This window comes from Daldinia decipiens, assembly GCF_022478715.1.
Source record: "Daldinia decipiens strain CBS 113046 unplaced genomic scaffold F4813scaffold_39, whole genome shotgun sequence".
In the NCBI taxonomy this organism is placed as follows: Eukaryota; Fungi; Ascomycota; class Sordariomycetes; order Xylariales; family Hypoxylaceae; genus Daldinia; species Daldinia decipiens.
In genome coordinates, this window is record NW_026054582.1 from 120,980 (window position 1) to 139,841 (window position 18,862).

Here is an 18,862-nt window from a genome sequence, read left to right on the forward strand (position 1 = left end):
CTGGGATACTTGTGTACCTATATAATAATGCAAGTCAAGGAGATACTAGGATATGATCTGTGTTGCCTTAGGTATGTGGATTTTCCATCTTATATACGAAAGTATTTACTCTCGTCTATTAGCTATTCGTTATCATTAAGCTAAAATAACATATACTAATGCTGAAGCGACAGCCCAGAATCCAAAGCTCCGTATATTAATACGGCTTCTAGCGATACTAGCTGCGGTACTACTTCCAGTTTCCGAAGCACCCCCTCCAGTGTTTGTCGCAGATGGGGAGGGCGTAGCCGATGAAGAGGAATTACCTTGGCCATTTCCATCGTCGTTCTCGTCGCCGAAAAACTCGGGAAATAGCTGAGTCGAGTTTTTATCTTTGATGATACCGTTTATGATGACAGCTGTGCCGTTCAGCACACTCTCGATCTGCTCCTCTGTACATGTAGACGTGTCGTATATAAAACAGAAATGTAAATGCTCCGGGGGGTCCTCATTCTTAATTGCCCAAGTGTCATCCGGTCCCTTAGTAGCATATTCATCAATTTCGACGAGATCAACTGTGCCGGTAGCGATGTCCTTGTTAAATAGGGCACGATGGAACATTTTGTATGCCGTCTCGGGCTGATACGCTGGAACTTCGTGGCCTGCCTCGTACACGCGCGAGAAGGAGAAGTTACCGTATTGCCGGACTTGTCCTCCGATGTATGTATCGTTGATGACGACATCCGTGTACCCTGCATTGTGGAACTTCTCGGTGTTCGTGTAGTTCACGGCCAGACTGACGGCTTCGCCACCGATCCAATTACACGCGAAGTCCCTGTCACCATACATCAGATGCACTTTGATCCCATTTTCGAGTAGGAAAGCAAGGTCTTCAACCCATCCCGGCCGGGGATAGTCACCAATTGCCCTAAAAGCGTAAGCGACGGCGCTCGAGGACTGGGTGAAGTTGAGGGGAATTCCGAGCGCTTTTTGAACATGAGGTTGGTTGAGGTAGAGATTATAGAACGGAGCCGGGAATGGGTTAGGATCAAGTGAGGCGTAATCGTAGTAGTTACGTCCCGAGTAGTCGAGGTAAGGATCGCGGACGTATCCGGAGCAAAATGTTTCAGCGTCTGAACACACCTTGTTAACAGTACTGTTAATCCCAATATTGTCAGGATCGTACTCGAGCGCCAGGGCTCTGCAGTCGTTGATCTGGTCGCGGCAGCCGCCGGGTTTCTCGAGAGCGTCTACCATCTGTAGATAAATAGTCTCATTGACGGTCTCGAGGCCGTAGGTATTGTTAAACGCGATGTGCGGATATGCGGGCCATTGTATTTGGCGATCGATGCACGAGTTGATAAGGATGAGTGTGTCAAGGTTAATGATGTAGTTCTCACCATCGTCATCATTCCACGTGCCGTTCTCAATCTTCTGATTCTGCTCCTCGAAGAAGGCAGCGAACTCTGGACCATATCGGCCACCGTAGGATTCGGTGGCAATGCTTACCCTTGAGTCGTTCGGATGATATCCCGGAAACTCTTGGAACCAGGTCTGAGCGAAGTGCCAGAAAGCAATGGCGGCGTTACGAGTGCCCTTGGCAGTTTGATTTCTGTTCAGACTTGGGTATGTGCCGACTAGGAGAGTAGCATTCTGCTCGGGAATTGTATCAATCTCATCAATCTTAAGAGTTTGTCCAGTGACCAGGTTCTCGGTGATATTTTGCAATGTATCATATGACAAGCCCACTTGAGTCGGCTGGTCAATGAATAGCATGTTAACTTTAACGTATTAGCCTTCATACTCACACTATTGACTAATATGAGGAGAAGGTTGGCTTATTAGGCTCACCGTCGGTATTCCATGCCCACTCGCTCAAAGTAGTCGAGTTGGAGTCAGAATTGACATAGCAAGGTCCATTTTCGGTAAAGAGCCCGAATAACGAGCTGGACCCAGGGCCACCGTTAAGCCATATGGACAGTGGCGCATTCTCGGGATCATTCCGTGCTTCGAAGAACCAGAAAAATGTGTTGATGGGGTATTCTTGCTCCTCTCCAAGGTCTGCCAGCGTACCTGGCGGAAGGTAAATGTATCCTGCATAGGATTTTACCCCTGGTGTCGTTTCGCAAATACCAGGCTTTTAAAGGAGGTTAGGTCCAGAATTCAAAGTCGCGATTATATCTAGATCTAGATCTAGATCTAGGTACATATACTCACTTCCTTATAACTTATCGTAACGCCGTCACCGAATTTAGATTTGAGGACAGTAACGTCTTCGGGAGTTGGTGGAAACTGGGCGCGAGCAAATGGAACCAGCGCTGAGAGGCTAACGGCCATACGAAGGCCTGCTGCCAACATGGTGAGCGAGGTCGAAAAACGTACACCCTTGCAGACAACTTTTAGGGCAACCAAGCGCCATACCTTATCTCTTATATGTTTATATATTCGTCTATGACTTGGCGTGTTCCCCGCATTCGGTCATTGATAAACGACTGCATCGCCTGCAACCCTGCTAGCTGGCTGCATAAATAAGGCTACTTATACGGCGAGGTAACGATCTCCGGGGTGGACAGAACCAAACGTGGTAGACCCAGCCGTACAGGACTGCATGTAAGAGACCCAATGAGGCTGGAGGCTCGCCTTAGTAGACGTGCGTATTGCACGATTAGAAGGTTACAGTAGAATTGGATATCAACTTGGATTGTCATAATAGCTACCCCGCCAATGGATGGAATTTAGAAGGCTGGCATGTTTGGAGAACCTGGCACTGACTCTCTGAACCCCGCAGATGATAATGTGAATAATATGTGCCTTGTCATTAGATTAAGGAGAACGAGGTAGGGGGCTTTGACCTCGATACCTAGATTATATAGGCACGACTTTACGTAAGTCTAGCATGTCAGAATTGATATATATCTGGGATTAAAAAGGATTATTTTCATGCTATTATATCAAGTTATGTCTAACGAACGTGTGTAGCGTACCATGTCGTGGTATCTACATAAACAACGAAACATTTGAAGGAATTTATGGGTAAACCCTTTAGACACTACTACAATACTATGCAAACCTCTATGATAAATTATAACTATTAAATAGGTCTATACGCCTGTACACGGCGCAGCTATCCAACCATTTCGTGATAGACCTTGAAGCACAATGTCTTGAAATGAAAGGATGGTTTTTTGTCTTCGCTTGCTTTCATACTTGACCGGATCTCTCTCGAATAACATCGCTCCGATCTAAAATTTGCTTCTTCTCTAACTCATACCGAATTCGCTGCTCGTCTCGTCTGCCCAGTAAATAGTATCGCTGTCCAAATAACGCCAACCCAATGATGCGAGAAACCCGAAAACCCCCGCTCCTTTTGGATTTCCATGGCTGCTATACCGTGAGCGAATCATATACACATCCGAGATCCTCCTGAACAGGTGATGTTTTTCTATGGCAAACCCAAACCCATTATACTACCCAAGGTACCCAAACAAGTGACCTTCATGCTCCCCGATGCCCCTAGCTATCAAAACACAACAAATACTCCGCGCTACGCAAGAATGAAAACTATGCACCGCTATTTCTCCCTCTAGATAGCCCAACTTCCTCTCCTAGCCCTGACACCCCAGGCCATCTCGCCAGTCCCAGAGTCGTTAAGAACGGGGTGCTGGCGTGCCCACTCGCGTATATAAAGCTTCAGTGCAATCCACCGAGGTGGCTTCGCTCTCCTGCGAGTTCTTCTCTCGTCCTCTTCAGGCGTACGTAGTGGTGTCTCCTCGCCGCTGTCGGACTCGGTCATTGAACTACCCTTGGGGATGCTCATCTCCATTTGCAGCATGAAACCTTTCTCGATTTTTATGTGGTCATCCTTGCGCAATTCCACGATGTCGATGCCGCTGATCTTACTCAGTTCGCCATCAAAGGCACGTGCGGTAGCGGGATATCCAAGACTGAGATAATTGTAAACCTGCGTGACGAAAGCATCATCAAACTCGGCCGCGATGCGCTCCTCGAATTCCTTGCGTGCCTTCGCCTTTTTTAGCCGTTCGTCCAATCCCGAGAGTACATGAAAGCCCCTGCCTGTCGGGGACGTAACCCCAGGCGACTGTGCACCGCTTATGACACCGCTTATACTCATGGATGCGGTAAAAGCGGCGGAAAAAGGGTCATGCGGGAAATTTGGCTCCTGCGGTGTCATGAGCAGATGGGGTCCTGGGTGTGTCATCTCTACAGCGTCGTTGGCCTTGGTAGAACAGTAGCCACGCCATAGCCCTGTAGCCCCTGTGGCATCTCGCCGCTCAGGCTTTTCAAGGTTGCAATACTGATGACTGGGCTCCATACGTGTCGACTTTGGGCTAGGGCACATGCGGAACTGTAGACCGCCGCCGAGCATAGGCGGCGAGGCAGCTATGCGCATCTTTCGCATCTGAGGGTCTTCGGGCTCATTATTACGAAAGGCAAAAGGGATGCCGAATGGGCTCGCGCGGAAGCCAGGCTCCGGTGGGAGGACCACGGGCGAGGACGTGCGAGGATGCGAATCTACCCTAGCTAGCAGGGCCGGTGAATGCGCGTTTATTATCGGGCTTGGAGCATCTCTCATATTTTCATCAAGAGATGTCCGGAACACGGACGTCGTCCATAACGGGTCTGCCGGAGGAGGTGATATATCAACGTGATCCAACTCTTCGTCAATATTCATCCCCTCTTGGTTGATTTGAGCTAGCTTTTCGGCATGGGCTCGCATTTCCTTAACGGCCCAGCCCGGGTCCGACTCCTTGCGCCGCAGAAGCTGTGAGGTTCCATGTCTTAATCGTTCATCTAGGGTAAGAGGATCCTCATCCTCGGAATTATCTCTAACGAGGAAATGTTCCACACCCTCGGGTCGTACACCGTTGGGGAACGCAGCCATAGCGGCTTCGAGCTCGCGCTGTCTGTGCGCCTCCCTAGCGGCTACCGCTAATAGATAACCCGAGAACTCCTCGTCGCACGACTCTCTCCTCTCGCGGACATGGTAGCGTCTGCTACTCCACGAATCACCACCAACATCGTCATCATCTTGTTCCGGGTTTCCGCTAGAAAGAGCCGGGACCCCAATGTTGATAATTGGTGCATCCTCATCGTCGTCTTCCTCGGAATTATCCGACTCGGATGATAGTATAGTATCGAGATCGGGAGTATACGATTGTCGCGTGCTTCTTCGAGTATTGGGATGCGGCTTCATGGACTGCTGCCGACGTGGTGTTAAATATCCATCGCTATCGCCGGTAGCATTCGATACACCTGAAACGGCAGGCCGGGGTGCAGCTTTTCGCTTTGGCTTCGGAGCATATATATGATTTGTACCAGGTGTGATATCCGTCCTATCTATTGGTTTGGTGGCGGGACCTGGTTGATCTGCCTTTTTGGATCTTCTTGTCGTCTCAATCAATTGCGGGGCAAACTTTCTCTTGGGTTTCTTTTGCGATTGTTCAGATCGCCTCAGATCTTCTTTGTTTTCCCCTCCTAGAAACGCCGGTGCGTATGGGGATGTTGGCGAAGGGTCCGGTGTCAATTCTGCAGTAGGGCCGACGGGATTCTTCCTATTATTACTGTTGTTCACCCTGTACGAGTCGAATGTCGTCTCAATTGGAACTGGAGCAAAGCGCCGAATGGGTTTGACTGGTGGCGCATCAGGCATTTCGATGTCGCTCACTTGAACCGAAGCGTCCCTCGTAGGTCGCCTAGTCGAGTTAACCGTCGAATCCGGGGGTGTCAATGTTAAGGTTTTTGTTGGAAGGTCTAATCTTTTGTTCGATGACAACTTTACGGATTCCTCAACGAGCTGGGGAGCAAACCGACGGCGGGGTTTTGCCGCGACCGCGGGTGCGGGCTGACTTGCTATAGGAGGGGCTTCGGAAATTGAAGCATCACGCATCGGTTCATCTTCGCCGGATGCCATTTCTGAGCTATCTTCCCGTTGCCGGTGATCACACGACGTAAATAACAAGCCGGAACAAGTAACAATGTAGAGGTGCCCCGAGTCGCCGGAATCATGTGTAGCTAGCAGCGGGTGGTAGGGTAGTGGCAAGGTAATAGCGAGAGAAATAAAGGAAATGCGGTAAAATGAATTACATATAATTTCTAACGTCAACGTGATCGACCGAATAAGGAGAAGAATGAAAAGACAGAAATAATAACAGGTAGGAATAATAGTTGGATCCGACCCGGGACCCAGAATCTGGTGAATCAGGTATTATTAACCCCAGCTCGTTTCTAACCCCGTGACAAAAAGATGCCATGGACCCAAGTCGACGCAAGGCCACAAACGACGCACCGCTAGTTTGCATTGAAGACTCCGCGGCCTCCTCCGGGCAGTGGGGGAAGTGGATCGTGAGTGGAGCTATGGAGTTACCAAAAAAATAGAAAGGAGAGGCCGGGAGTGGGTGGGAGAGTAATGGGGAGCGGTAGGAATGAGCAGGAATACCTGGAATGGTAATCATCTTAGTGGCTTTCGTCTTTGCAAACATGCATTTCATGGTCAATGAAAAGATAGCGGGTTTTTTTAGTGGTGGTCTTTTTACATAGTGGTGGGTAGTGTCGGCATCGACCTAGAACGTTCTGAATTGGCCATTGGGGCTGAGTGGCTAAGGGAAGACACATGTATACGGTACTTATAAAATGCAGTTACAAATGTTATGTCGTAATGTAAGCACTATATTTAAGGAATGTAGGTATGTATACATGCATTCCAGGCAAATTGGCAAGCTGGGACGAGATTTGGGCAGAAGTACATAAAGAACCTTAGAACCTTCCATTGTTTCCGAAAGGTCATGTAAATAGTATTAACTAACTAACTATTGCATAAAGGCAACCTTAGAAGCTATACATACATGCAACTAGCCATGTATCTAGGTAACCTAGTTAGGTTATCTTATGTACCTGTTTAGAGCTCCCCATGTTCCCATATTTCTATATTTCCATATTTCCACATTTCCACATTTCCATGTTCACGCACGCAAGGGACTGGGTAATCGAGTCATTTCAGGCTCCGACTCAATTAATAGAGTAAGGCCAATTACACAATGCACGTACCTTATCAGCTATGTATATACTATGTATCGAGAGAACCAGGCATCGTACATCTGCAGCTATCGTCATGGCTTCGTGCAGCCCCTCATCAGACGTACATACCTATGGCAGCATACTGCGTATATGGTACTTAATGTACCAAGCCATACGTGTGCACCATCCCCTTTACTGACCGACAATCCGAAGGCGAGTTGGGGATGCTGCCTCTAAAAAGGAGCAGAGGAGTTATTGAGTATCTCCTGAGTGGTCTTATCTCTTAACCCCGAGAGCATGAAGTTTTGCCTACATGGTATTCTGGTACGTTCCCCCAGATTTTACTGCCCGCGCGACGGGGTACATATAGGATATGTAGTATACACTAATCTAGGTTAACATGTAGCAGGTGGAATATGCTGGATATCACATCGATAGGTAGGGGTGAATAAATGCAACACCAAAAGTCTTGACATCATATAATACGTACGCTCAAGGTTCCAGCCCCTAGCCGGCGCCCGATTCCTCGAATTGGGACCGGATTGGATGGGTTGGCCGAATTTAACCTTTGCTCCGGACGAACGATATAGGAAATCGATAAGAGCTTGAGAGAAATCGGGTGTCTCGCTCAATAGTAAGTATCGAATAGTTCAACTGGTCCGTGTCCGGCTTTGCATGCACAGTAGCTCACGATACCGGCATCTGCTCAACGTGTTTTTACTTACATGCTATGTAGTACGCATGACCGTCCTCGTGCGGGTCCAGTATTACATATATCGAAATTCGGCTCAACTCCCCTTTTTCATTACTAACCGTACGAACAGGCCTACCGGATATAGCTACTTTGTTGGGTTGGATCGAGGCCTGCACTCTTCAATACATGCCTCATACGTGTAGTAAGAGAAAGTATTAAAGTACTTGTGCGCGTGGTTCGCTGTTTGAAGATCTTTACTATTACCTACTCCGATTTCCACGGAACTCGTGGTGTTAGTCCAGATTTAGTTGTTCTCCGCCTCTGGCATTTCAACCCAAGAAGGCTTCTACGTGCTATATAGCCCGAGCTCTTATTTGGCTGCCGGGCTAGCCTTCCATCGCAGACAAAAGACAAATGAAGCTTGTGCTATGATATAGCCCTAATAATAAATAGGAGAGGAGCCAAGAATTGCATCTTCATTATTGGCTCCTCTAATAATCACATTACAAGCTACAGGACGGCCAAGTCTTCGATACTTTCACCGACTGTTCGGGACCGCCTCGTGCAGCTCCGGGGTAACATAGCTCGGCAACCGCATTGGCTAGGGCCGGCGCGCTATCGTGCTCCGTGTTATGGTTACGCAAGGGAGATCTGTGGAGAGGAATGTGCAACGCTAACTCCGCGACTGTTCTTATCATTTCCTCTCCTCCCTTCTCTATATATCTTTTTTTCTTCCTTTTACTTTTGACACTAAACTTCGACAGCCAGAGTCTAAGTGTGGGATCCACAACTATCTATTGATGGTAATCTCTTTTATAGCTAACTCCCAATACCACTACACCGACGTGTCTGGGTGGTTAGAGTATGTTATTACCGCATACATATATGTGAACGGGCAAGGTATTTTTAGCCGTTCCGTTGATTAGCGAACGAGATTGAATGGTTGGGCACTTACAACTAAACTGGGTACCTAACCCAATAGACACGGCATTCGGAGTTCCTACACGGTTCGCAAGCTGGAACCTGGGGTTTTCTCTGGATGCACGTGTTCAATGTCACAGGAACAGATGCGATGGTCATAGCTTACCGTCTTACTTTGTCGACGGGACGTAGGCATGCGCGGGATGCGGTGCCTAAGATGACAGCTCGTTTGGGGAGATGAGAGTGGAGGAATACGATCTCAATAATAGGGGCTGCTGGATACTTCCAAGTTGCACGATTGGGGGCTCTAACTGTTGGAAGCCGAAACGAGTCCCCCGTACGACTTTTTAATTTCACACGCGTACGACTGTATTTGTCGACACGGTGTCTCAATGTTGATCTCGATGGTCAAGAGTAGGTAGCAAGTTTTCACCAGCTGAGCGTCTTGGTTCGAAGCTGTTTTCGTTATTATAAAAATCTATGATGGCTGTGCGTTGAAGGCGCTTATTCTTGCAGGATACCTGAGTAGTAATTTGGCTGATAATCTGGCCGATCTGCATGAGAAGCAGTACGTACCTAGCTATCACATAAGGCTGGTCAGATGTAACGGCTACTTACATGTATAGATACGCCAAGATATATATTTTTACATGTAGGCGCTGATGGCCTGCCTTGGTAAGGCTGTAATGCAGTGGCCTTAGATTATCATCTAACCTGGCTAACGCGGATGAAGCGGCTTTAAAATATTATACGGGAATGAAAGGCAGAGCTCAGTATAAATTTACCGTCTTTAATTTTGGGTTTGCGAGCCGCTTCCTCAATCGAAATGCTGCGTTTCCTGCCGCCACATTTTATTGCCACAAAAGTCAACAAAAGCTCTGGAACACGTTCTATTCTGTGGCGTCTCAATATTGGAATATCGCACGCGATTGTACAGAACGCCATAATTTCAAATTACCTTGTGCCCAAAACGGCATCCCGTCGCTATCACATGCTGCATGCATATGCATGTCTTAGGTTATGCCGCATTTCTGATAAGAGGTGACAGGGCATCGTGATATTAGGCTGTGATACCGGTAGTTGCGCTGTTTAAGTAAGATATCATATAACCATAAGGATGATAAGCTATTAATTGCACGGTTTATAATTAGATGCTATCGTGGAGATCGCCCATGCAAAAGGAAAAAGGATATATTTTGGTCTGCCCTAGAGGCGATTAAAAGAAGAATAAAAAACACATTCCCTAAGAGCTTTAAAGCGTTGTTGGGTATACAGAAATTCCTAGGTTAGGTTTATCTTAAGTAGACGTTGAAGTTCTAAGGATGCGGAAGCTACGACAAGATCGGCGCTTTATGTATATGTATAGGTTAAGTACCTAGGTAGTTCTAGATCTTACAATTGACGATCTGAGGATAAAAATCGAGAGACTCCACCCTTGCGCTAGGTTTGTAATGACGTATCTTATTTTGCAGCTCGAAGATCTGGGTTGGCATGCTGTTAGTAGCATGTAAACGGATCTTAAAGCTTGGATCGATCGGGCTAAACAACCCCTCTTCTATGCTTTTAATAGTGAGAATAGCTTATGAAGCTGGTCTCTAAAGCTTTTGAGATGTTGAGAGTGAAAAACGAGGCTCAAGTAATGTATTTAAGTACTTAGATACTTAATAAAAAAGAAGACAGGTACCGGACGGGATAGCATTGTACATAAAAGATGGAAAAGTGGGTTAAACAAGCCATCAACTAAAATGTCTTGTGAAAGAAATAAATTTGCCCCGCCCCTTTTCGTATTTATAAAAGCGTTATTAAATATTTAACTAGTTAATACGGGAATTCATGCTATTTAAGTATATTACATAACTATCGGCGTAAAACATGTTCAATTATTAAAAGGAAAGGGAATATTTTACTGTTTTAGTAAATATATCATGCAAGAAGTCTTTTTATCTTCCCCGACCCGTTGGTTATCTGCAGGTCCAGGTATACCCTGTAAGCACATTACCTAATATAGTAAAGACCTTGCTGGCTGACTGGGTATGGGTACGGTATCCGGACCGCTAAACTTGTTATGTCTGGCAAGTAGCAACAACGCAGGTGATAATCAAGGTTTTGGGGTAACTACCTCCTATATACTCAAGATGCCACTGGATAGATGTCACATGGTCTCTGAATTGGCCTAGGTAAATCATTTATCTAACTCAAGATAAGGTACGATAGAAGTATATAGATAATGTATACAGGAAGGTGTATCCTGTCCATTCAGGCACAATAAGCAATTCTCTATCTTCCATGATCTTTGCTGCTTTCTGTGCGGCATGCAGCTCTTACACATACTACCACCATCTGCCGTTCTCCGCCCATATTCCTATGTCCTATGCGACCCGCCGAGCCGTTTTTCTTTCTCTCGTCCAATTCAGTTCCTATACGTCGCAGCGCCAGCTCCAAAGAGAACGCAGAGTACACCACCCAACCAGACAAGGATAATGGCCCGGTCTTAATCCTAGTGATCATGGAAAATTAATTGATTGATTGAAAAAAAAAACCCCAAAAAACAAAAACGAAAAAACCATCGATCACTGCATCGGCGGGCTAGGATTGGATTGGAAATACTTTTTTTTCCTTAATTCCAATATTTCTTTTCGTTGCTTCTATCTCATCTGGGAATTGTCCTGTCCAGGGGCAGCTTATCGCCCTCATCTATTCTGCCTCGTCTGCTTACTTTCTTGGATTGCTTCTACTTGCTATCTACGTAGGTAGTATTGCAACTGTATCTCGTCAGATCGGCGGAAACCTCTTCCTTTTACCGCTTATTTTCACCCTTATCTTCTTTCCCTATATTCTATATCCAAATCCAAGCTATATTTCTCTGCTTTCTGCTTGAGCTATCTCGTATCTCGTATCGGGCAACGAAAACTCGCGATATATTACGGTTGACTACCCGCTACTAACTTATATAATTTGCCCTCTCTAATCATAGCCCTGTTTGAGCTTCATCGTACATCTCCTAGGATAATCTAGGGACAGGAATACTAGTCGAAGAATATGGGTGTGATGTATGGCGAGGTTTCCCAGAACGATAATGACGATGACGATCGAAATGGTGGCGCATCACCTTCAACACCATTCTCGCTAGCGCGCTCCTCGTCGCCCATGCCTTTCCTCACAACTATCGAATCGACTTTTACTCCTCTTTCAATGGATAGCGATACCTATTCGAGAATTGGGGTAGGTGCTGAAAGTGAAGGCCGTGATGTGTTCGGAAATATTTCTCAAGGGAGGAAGAGCCACAATAAGTTAGCTGCTGGCACGGCCACAACCAAGACCAGGGCTAGCATGAGCATCGGCGACATGGTCCAATCGTTGTCATCGGCACGAGCCACAGGTAACACTCGTAACGAATACGGTCTTTTATCTCCTGACACTGCCTTTTCGTCTCCTTCGTCTAGCCCACGGCCAGACGACATCGGTTCTAGCCCAAATTCCAATAAAATTTCTTCCGAGAAATCCGCGTCGAATTATGTCAACACTGCATACTCAAGTTCGAAGGGGACTAATGATGCCTCGACTAGAGAGTCACTAGTAAACAAGACGTTGTCTCAACATCAACAGCAAGAACCACCACAGCCTATAATACTTCAGCCGAAACCTATTGTTCGCACTGCCTCTACAAAAAGTGTTTCCTTGCGCCATCCTACTCCCGATTTAAATCCACGGACTGTCTCTTATGCGAATAATATTGCCCAGTTAGAGGCTACAGCTGAAAAGCTGTCGATGACTTCGTCAATCGAGGGTGCAATTCGAGATTTACACGACGAACAGAAACGCAACGAAAGCCGACGGTCATCAATCCTGGCCGTAAGCATAGGCTCGATTCCCGAAAACAACGAACCTGTGTCTTTCTCTGCGATTAAGCCGCTTTCAACCACCAGCTCTATACTAGATATTAGTAGCGCGGTACGCTACGGGGGTTACTCCTCTGCTGGATTTATAATGTCCTCAGACCCTTCCCTAGTTTCTAATCCAACGCGGATGCGATCCGGTTCTGGTCCTCTATCGCGACCCGAATCTGAGGTTGGTAACGTCATATCGAGGCACGGACCTGGGAAGACTTCTACACGGAGCGTTAAGTCGGTATCTAAGCCGACCTTAACAGATATTGCTGAGATGGAGCCTACTACGCTTACACCAGCGGCTATGGATGAAGCTGATAAATTGGCCGAAGAACCGGCAGATGAGACATTACGAATACCCCAGATGGGGGACATCGATCTTACGCCTAATGCAGAACAGTTCGGGATGTCGAGCGGCCATGATTATTGGAACCATGGTGTTATTGAGACACAAGAGGGATATGGCCATAATAGTGATGATATCAGGCCTCAAACTGCTGGGTCTACTGGCACGTATGAGCAGGCTGAGAGAGCATTCGCAGATTTTGATGGAGCATATTGCCCATCCGACGTTGACCTGGAGGATTCGCTATTTATGCCCTCGTTCTCGAACGGTCCAACAATTGCCCCCTTCCTACGACCTTTAGACCCTGCTATATCAAGGATACAAGAGGGGCCAGGCTATTCGAAACCCACCATATCTAGACCAATCGCTCCACCAACCGTTAGGCCAAAGTCGTACATGGATCCCGAAACAGGCCAGACCATGCTTTATTACCCAGCGCGTGTTCCTTTAATGCTTAACTTGCCACAAAAGCTCTCCAAAAAGCCTAAAGCAGAAGCGCGGGACGCTCGTAGATCGCAGATCCTGAGCAAAATGTCGGAACCGAACCGCAAATCTGGCACCCTTTGGCTACCAGAGTATTTGCCCGAACCTCCGCTCGAACCCATGGGGCCTACCACCGAATCTTTCGTCCCTGTGCCGCTGACTGCTTCGGACACAGACCCGCAAACCCAACAGGCTACGAATGGCCAACGTGACTCTCAATTTCTCTCTCAGTCCGGCAATGACGAAGTGCATGGGTCCCGTACTTCGGCTCTTGATCCAGAGAAGCGGAAGTCGAAGGTACCTAATCTCGACGGCTTACCACCACAGCTACGTGCTAGTGCCTTTTTCGACCTACCTTCCGAGCCATCACCTACTATCCAGCTTAAAGATGGCTCTGCAATGGCCACCCTAGACAGTATCCTAGACGCTTCTGCTAAGGCGCCTGTTTCTGCTTTTACAGATCACGCGTTCGCAGGCACGTTAGGATCAGAGGTATACGGGACAGAAAGGAAACGCAAGTCACATATGAAACGTGCTAGCGCTACCGATTTGCTAGAGCCTAAGAAACGAAGCTCTTTTCTACACCTCCGAAAGCTGAGTGCTCTTAGTCGACATTCCGAATCTCAAGAGGAGCGCCGAAATACTATCGCCGGAGGTACGAAGATCAACGGTGGTCTAGACACTAAAGAAGAAGATGAGGAAAGGAAATATTCAGCTGGTTCTATCGACGGCGAAGCGGTACCAAATCACGCCGATGAAGATAGAGAAGGTGACGAGGAGCTGGTATATAATGGACCCCCGACGACTTTGTTGGCCGAGCTCCAGATGCGAAAGCAACAACAGAAATTACGCACTCGACCGGCTGCTACTTCTTTCCCTAACGGCTTGCATTCTACACTACTTGAGATGGATACGGTTGCTCAGATCGAAAGTGATGCACGCAAAGGCAAGAAAGTAAATCTTGCGTGGGAAGACCCAAGCGCGAACCCAGCTGCCAATTCAGACGACGAAGATACGCCGTTAGGATTGCTTATGGTCGCGAAAGGACAAGGTAATGATATGACGGCCGCGATCGCTGAGATCAACCGGCCCCTTGGTTTGATGGAACAACGTGAGTTGGAAGATAGCGAACCATTAAGCCAACGTCGTGACCGGCTCCAAGGAAGAGAGGTTAACTCAATGAAACGGCAAAGCATGATGACACTTGGTCAGGGTCTCCACAATACGAGTAATAGTCTAGGGGCCATAAGCCCACAACTCCGTTTACACACTCCCGAGGAAGAGGAGGTTGAAGGTGAAACTCTCGGGGAGCGTATGCGGCGTCTAAGATCGCGTGAGCAAGCGGATAATCCTCTTCCTCAAGCCAGACCCGTCAGTTCTGCATTTTCAATGGAACTTTTGAGCCAGCTGGGTGAGGCGTTTAAGGAGGATGAAAGCGATGACAAGAGCCAGGATAAGCGAAAATCTCAGCTGAAAGAAGAAGAAGAGACATTAGGGCAGCGCCGCCGCCGCCTACAAGCAGAACGAGAAGCTCGCGAAGAAGGGACACCTGGCAACCTGCTTAGTGATGGGGTTGGCGACGCACGAAAACTTACGAACCGGCATTCGCTTGCTGATGTGCTTGGCACGCGCGGGTCGAAGACTCTTCTACGTGATCCTAGGGCAGAGGCAGAGAAAGCAAAACAACAAGAAGCTACTCGATATAGGCAAGATCAGGATCAGAAGATGGCTATACTCCGTGGCCAGATGCCTTCTAGTCTTAGCACACCAAATTTAAACCAACCGGGGGGGTACATGTCTGGTCGATTCAACGATGGTACAGGCGGCGGAACTGGCTATGCACGAACCAGCACAGCTTTAGGTGGCTATCCTAACCAAAGCATAGGAGCAAGCGACGGTCTGATGGGCAATACCTACCTCGCGGGTAGAACTATGGGTAGCCCGATACCCCCCTATGGTATTACCAACGGACTTGGTGCCCAGGTGAGCACCCCTTACGGGATGCAAGTACAGCCACCCGCTCAAATGGATAGAGTAGAGCGATGGAGACAGAGCGTTTTGCCTTAGGGGCCCTTCTCGCCCTAGGACCCGGGATACTCTACGGCACTGAAGAGTAAAGTGAAACTGGACTGTACTCACTTGGTTCTCCTAAGCATCGCGCCGGCGTTTTATAACTAGTCTTAATGGGGTATATTGTATTATACATGGGAGGCAGCATTGGTGTTTGAAGAAGGTATTCGAAAGGGGGGCATAGGTATATATATAGTTATAGCATATTATAAACAATGTAATTTTTAGGTTGTGGTAAATAGTGGTAAATGCAGAAAGGACCGAGGCTGGGGTAGTGGCAGAGCGATGCATACACCGAAGTAGCCATTATTGGTTTAGATACAAAGGGTTATGACCTGATAGAATTAATTTGAGCATCAAAAGTTAAGTAATATGTGGCCTATGTTCTTGAAGTAGCAACCGCAGTAAAAGGATGAATGCTACTAACCTGGGAGATACCGGATAGTGATCTAACGATTTTCATGACTAGTAGACTGGGAGCGCCAGATGGTATATCCTAGAATGTTGAATGACTACCTACCCTCTAGTTAATATCTGTCCAGTCTCATGGTCGAACGAGGCGAGTCGAAACAGGAAGCATGACTCCTGTTCTACTTGCTCTAAATCCGAAAAGGGGTCTAAAAAGGGGGTGCAGAAAACCTTAGAACGAATGGGCCAATTACACTCTAGAGGGACTCGGGGCTAGTGTTATAGTTAATTCTGTCATGAATCCTGACATTCACGTGGAATGATGAGCCTAAATGAGCCCGAGTTATCACATAGAGTTCGAGGCCATTAGCACGGCCCGTAAACTCTAAGTACTTTGTTGGCGCCATGCCCTGAACTATTTAGGAATTATTGCTACACGCTAATTACTTTCTATCGTCCTAAGTGACAGATACGACGCCGGTCAAGTCCGGTGAACAGTAGCATCCCCAACATCCTTACCATTATACCTACGCAATGGTAGCCTAGTTGTCTTGGTTGTCTTGGTTGTCTTAGTTTCCACGTGCGACTGAATCGTAACCAAATTTTGACATATTTTGAAGCCACACGGCTTAGACGCTCTGGCATTCTTGAAATATTATCCGTACAGAGTTTTTTTTTTACGCAATTGCCTTCGACTTAACTTAACCTAGTAGCTTTGGTAATCTCTAAAGTAAGTCTGCGCCACAGGACTAGTAGTATATTCGATATTCGATATTCGGAGGGAGGGTTACTTGCACCCACCTGAACATTGCAGGGCAAGGTGTGTATTTTGACTACCCGGTCAGTCGAACGCAGCATTCTCGTACCTGATGCTAGGTGGCGCTAAGATGGGGTTCCAGGAGTTCAAGCATGAGTGCATACGACTAATGTTGGCCCCATAACCCTGATGGGAACGGCTTCGACGTACCACGTGTGTCCTCAACATGATGAGACCTTGTTCATTTCACGAAGGGGCACTCGAGCTTTTACAAGAGGAACGGCTATGCCGACGATTTGCCAAGCAGGAAACAATTTGCCGCCGTCTGGAATGCTTCCCGCACCCTTAACGGGATTCCAACCTCTAATGCCATCTTGGAGTGCATACTTTACCATAGCGGTTTTATACTTCTGTTCTCGTCTGACCTTGGCACCTCCTTAAACATGTATATAAGTGCCTAGACTTCTCCCAGTGGTTGGGCTTGGTCATCTCTGTCATCCCCAGCATTCATAACAGAGCTTCCTTGCTACTCCATAACTCGTTCTCTTCTAAAGAAGCACATCTATTCCGCTTCGCTTTCTCTCATCTATGAAATATTATAGTAGTTGGCTGTCTTTTAAAGACTAAAACTATACCTTTTTATCGCCCTATTTGATTTTTATAGACTAAAATGCTTCCACGTTTAGTTCTAGCTACTTCCCTCCTATGGGCATCCAAGGCCCTCGCTGGCTACCAAGCTGGTGCATCAGACAATATCGCTATCTACTGGGGGCAGAATTCAGCTGGTGCCACCGATGCTGGCAAATCCCAGAAGTCGCTCTCCGAATACTGCACCAGGGCCGAAGTTGACATCATTCCCGTGGCCTTCGTGTCTAGCTTCAACCCCATACAGCTGGACTTGACAAATATGGCCGATGATAAGAACATGGCTGAGGAGATCACCACGTGCCAGAACGCCGGCAAGACTATATTACTATCCATCGGAGGAGCTACCTTTACTTCGGGGCCTTCGAGCCCGCAAGATGCTCAATCTCTAGCCGACCAAATTTGGGCAATGTTCGGTCCTCCTGGTAATAGCGACGGTGGTAACCGTCCTTTCGGTAACGCAGTTGTCGATGGCTTCGATCTCGATATCGAAGCCCCGCTCCCAAACATGGCACCCTTCGCTGCGCGATTACGCGAGAACATCGACAAGGCCAACGCTGGTGGCAACCGAAAATACTACCTCTCCGCGGCGCCCCAGTGCCCGTTCCCAGACTATAACAATCAGGCCATGCTGCAGGGAGACGGGGCCGTAGCCTTCGACTTCGTCATGGTACAGTTCTATAACAACCGCAAATGTGACATCCGAGTCTTCAACGGCCCCGGTTCCGATACCGTCTCAACACGGGATACAAACGACCCCATGAAGACAGGCTTTAACATGGCTCAGTGGGACGAATGGGCGCGCACAAGCAAGAACCCCAACACCAAGGTATTCCTCGGTATCCCAGGTGGCCCCACGGCCGTGACCCCGTCCGAGAAGGCGTCGTACAAGGCGCCGAATGCCTTGGGCCCCATCATCGCCTACAGCAAGCAGTTCTCGAGCTTTGGCGGGATCATGATCTGGGACATGTCTCAGGTCTGGGCCAACCCCAGCTTCCTAGACACCATCTCCAAGGATATCAAGTGCCTACCCAAGGGGAATGCTGCGCGATCTACTAGCGCTGCTGCCCAGACGACACGACGAGCGCACCAGCGAGAGTGGCAGTCATGACTGGCTTCTGTTAGATTATTTTCCATTTAATTTCGATTTTGACGGGTATAGGCGTTGGGAATTCTTGTTTAGGGACTCCCATGATGCATTCGGTAGGCTGCCCAAAAGCGATGATTCCACTAAAGATAACCTAGGGGGTCCCAGGAGTTCTCTGCTGTGCATATATTTATATTATACCTATAGGCTGGGTTAGGAGGGGAGTTTCATTCTGGCTAGGTTCGGGAGAGTTGGAATAATCCCCCATAGATACCCCCAATTACGTTCACGAGAAGCGGACGAGGTTGCATCGTGTAGTTTAATTAATTTTCTTGGTCAATACGTTGAAACCAGATTTATGTGAATGTTTTCATTTTGAAATATTTTGAACAGTTCTATCTCTCTTTTTCTGTGAGCAGAAAAGGGTAGTTCTGCATTGCCCTGTCCGTGTCCCGGTTTAAATTCCAACTCGCCTCATTTAGAAGCAGGATCCCGCCAATCATTACACTTTTCTCCTAATTCTGATTGAAGTCGTCTCGTTCTAATCCTC

General features: G+C 47.6%; 4 protein-coding genes across 4 annotated transcripts; 2 read left to right on the top strand and 2 right to left on the bottom strand.

Annotated features, from left to right (window-relative positions):
* Positions 1-135: 135 nt before the first annotated feature.
* On the bottom strand, positions 136-2,337 carry F4813DRAFT_392914 (carboxypeptidase S1-like protein B; the record flags this gene model as incomplete). Its single annotated transcript, XM_049247341.1, has 3 exons — positions 136-1,760; positions 1,831-2,116; positions 2,197-2,337. The coding sequence occupies 3 exons, from the start codon at positions 2,335-2,337 to the stop codon at positions 136-138; spliced, it is 2,052 nt and encodes a 683-aa protein (XP_049096132.1).
* A 1,225-nt stretch (positions 2,338-3,562) lies between these two features.
* Positions 3,563-5,650, bottom strand: F4813DRAFT_382797 (uncharacterized protein; the record flags this gene model as incomplete). The annotated part of the gene is made up of 2 exons (XM_049245856.1): positions 3,563-4,399; positions 4,517-5,650. 2 exons carry the CDS (start codon positions 5,648-5,650, stop codon positions 3,563-3,565), a joined length of 1,971 nt encoding a protein of 656 aa, XP_049096133.1.
* Positions 5,651-11,403: 5,753 nt separating this feature from the next.
* Positions 11,404-15,818, top strand: F4813DRAFT_215840 (uncharacterized protein). The gene has a single exon (XM_049239724.1). The coding sequence runs from the start codon at positions 11,669-11,671 to the stop codon at positions 15,410-15,412; it is 3,744 nt and encodes a 1,247-aa protein (XP_049096134.1). The 5' UTR covers positions 11,404-11,668; the 3' UTR covers positions 15,413-15,818.
* A 1,318-nt stretch (positions 15,819-17,136) lies between these two features.
* Positions 17,137-18,695, top strand: F4813DRAFT_215860 (glycoside hydrolase family 18 protein). Its single transcript, XM_049239725.1, has one exon. It carries the CDS (start codon positions 17,251-17,253, stop codon positions 18,334-18,336), a length of 1,086 nt encoding a protein of 361 aa, XP_049096135.1. The 5' UTR covers positions 17,137-17,250; the 3' UTR covers positions 18,337-18,695.
* The last annotated feature ends 167 nt before the right edge of the window (positions 18,696-18,862 follow it).

What these genes read in the sequence shown, in the direction of transcription:
- F4813DRAFT_215860 (XM_049239725.1), top strand. Translation starts at nt 17,251, where the DNA reads ATGCTTCCACGTTTAGTTCTAGCTACTTCCCTCCTATGGGCATCCAAG.
- F4813DRAFT_215840 (XM_049239724.1), top strand. Translation starts at nt 11,669, where the DNA reads ATGGGTGTGATGTATGGCGAGGTTTCCCAGAACGATAATGACGATGAC.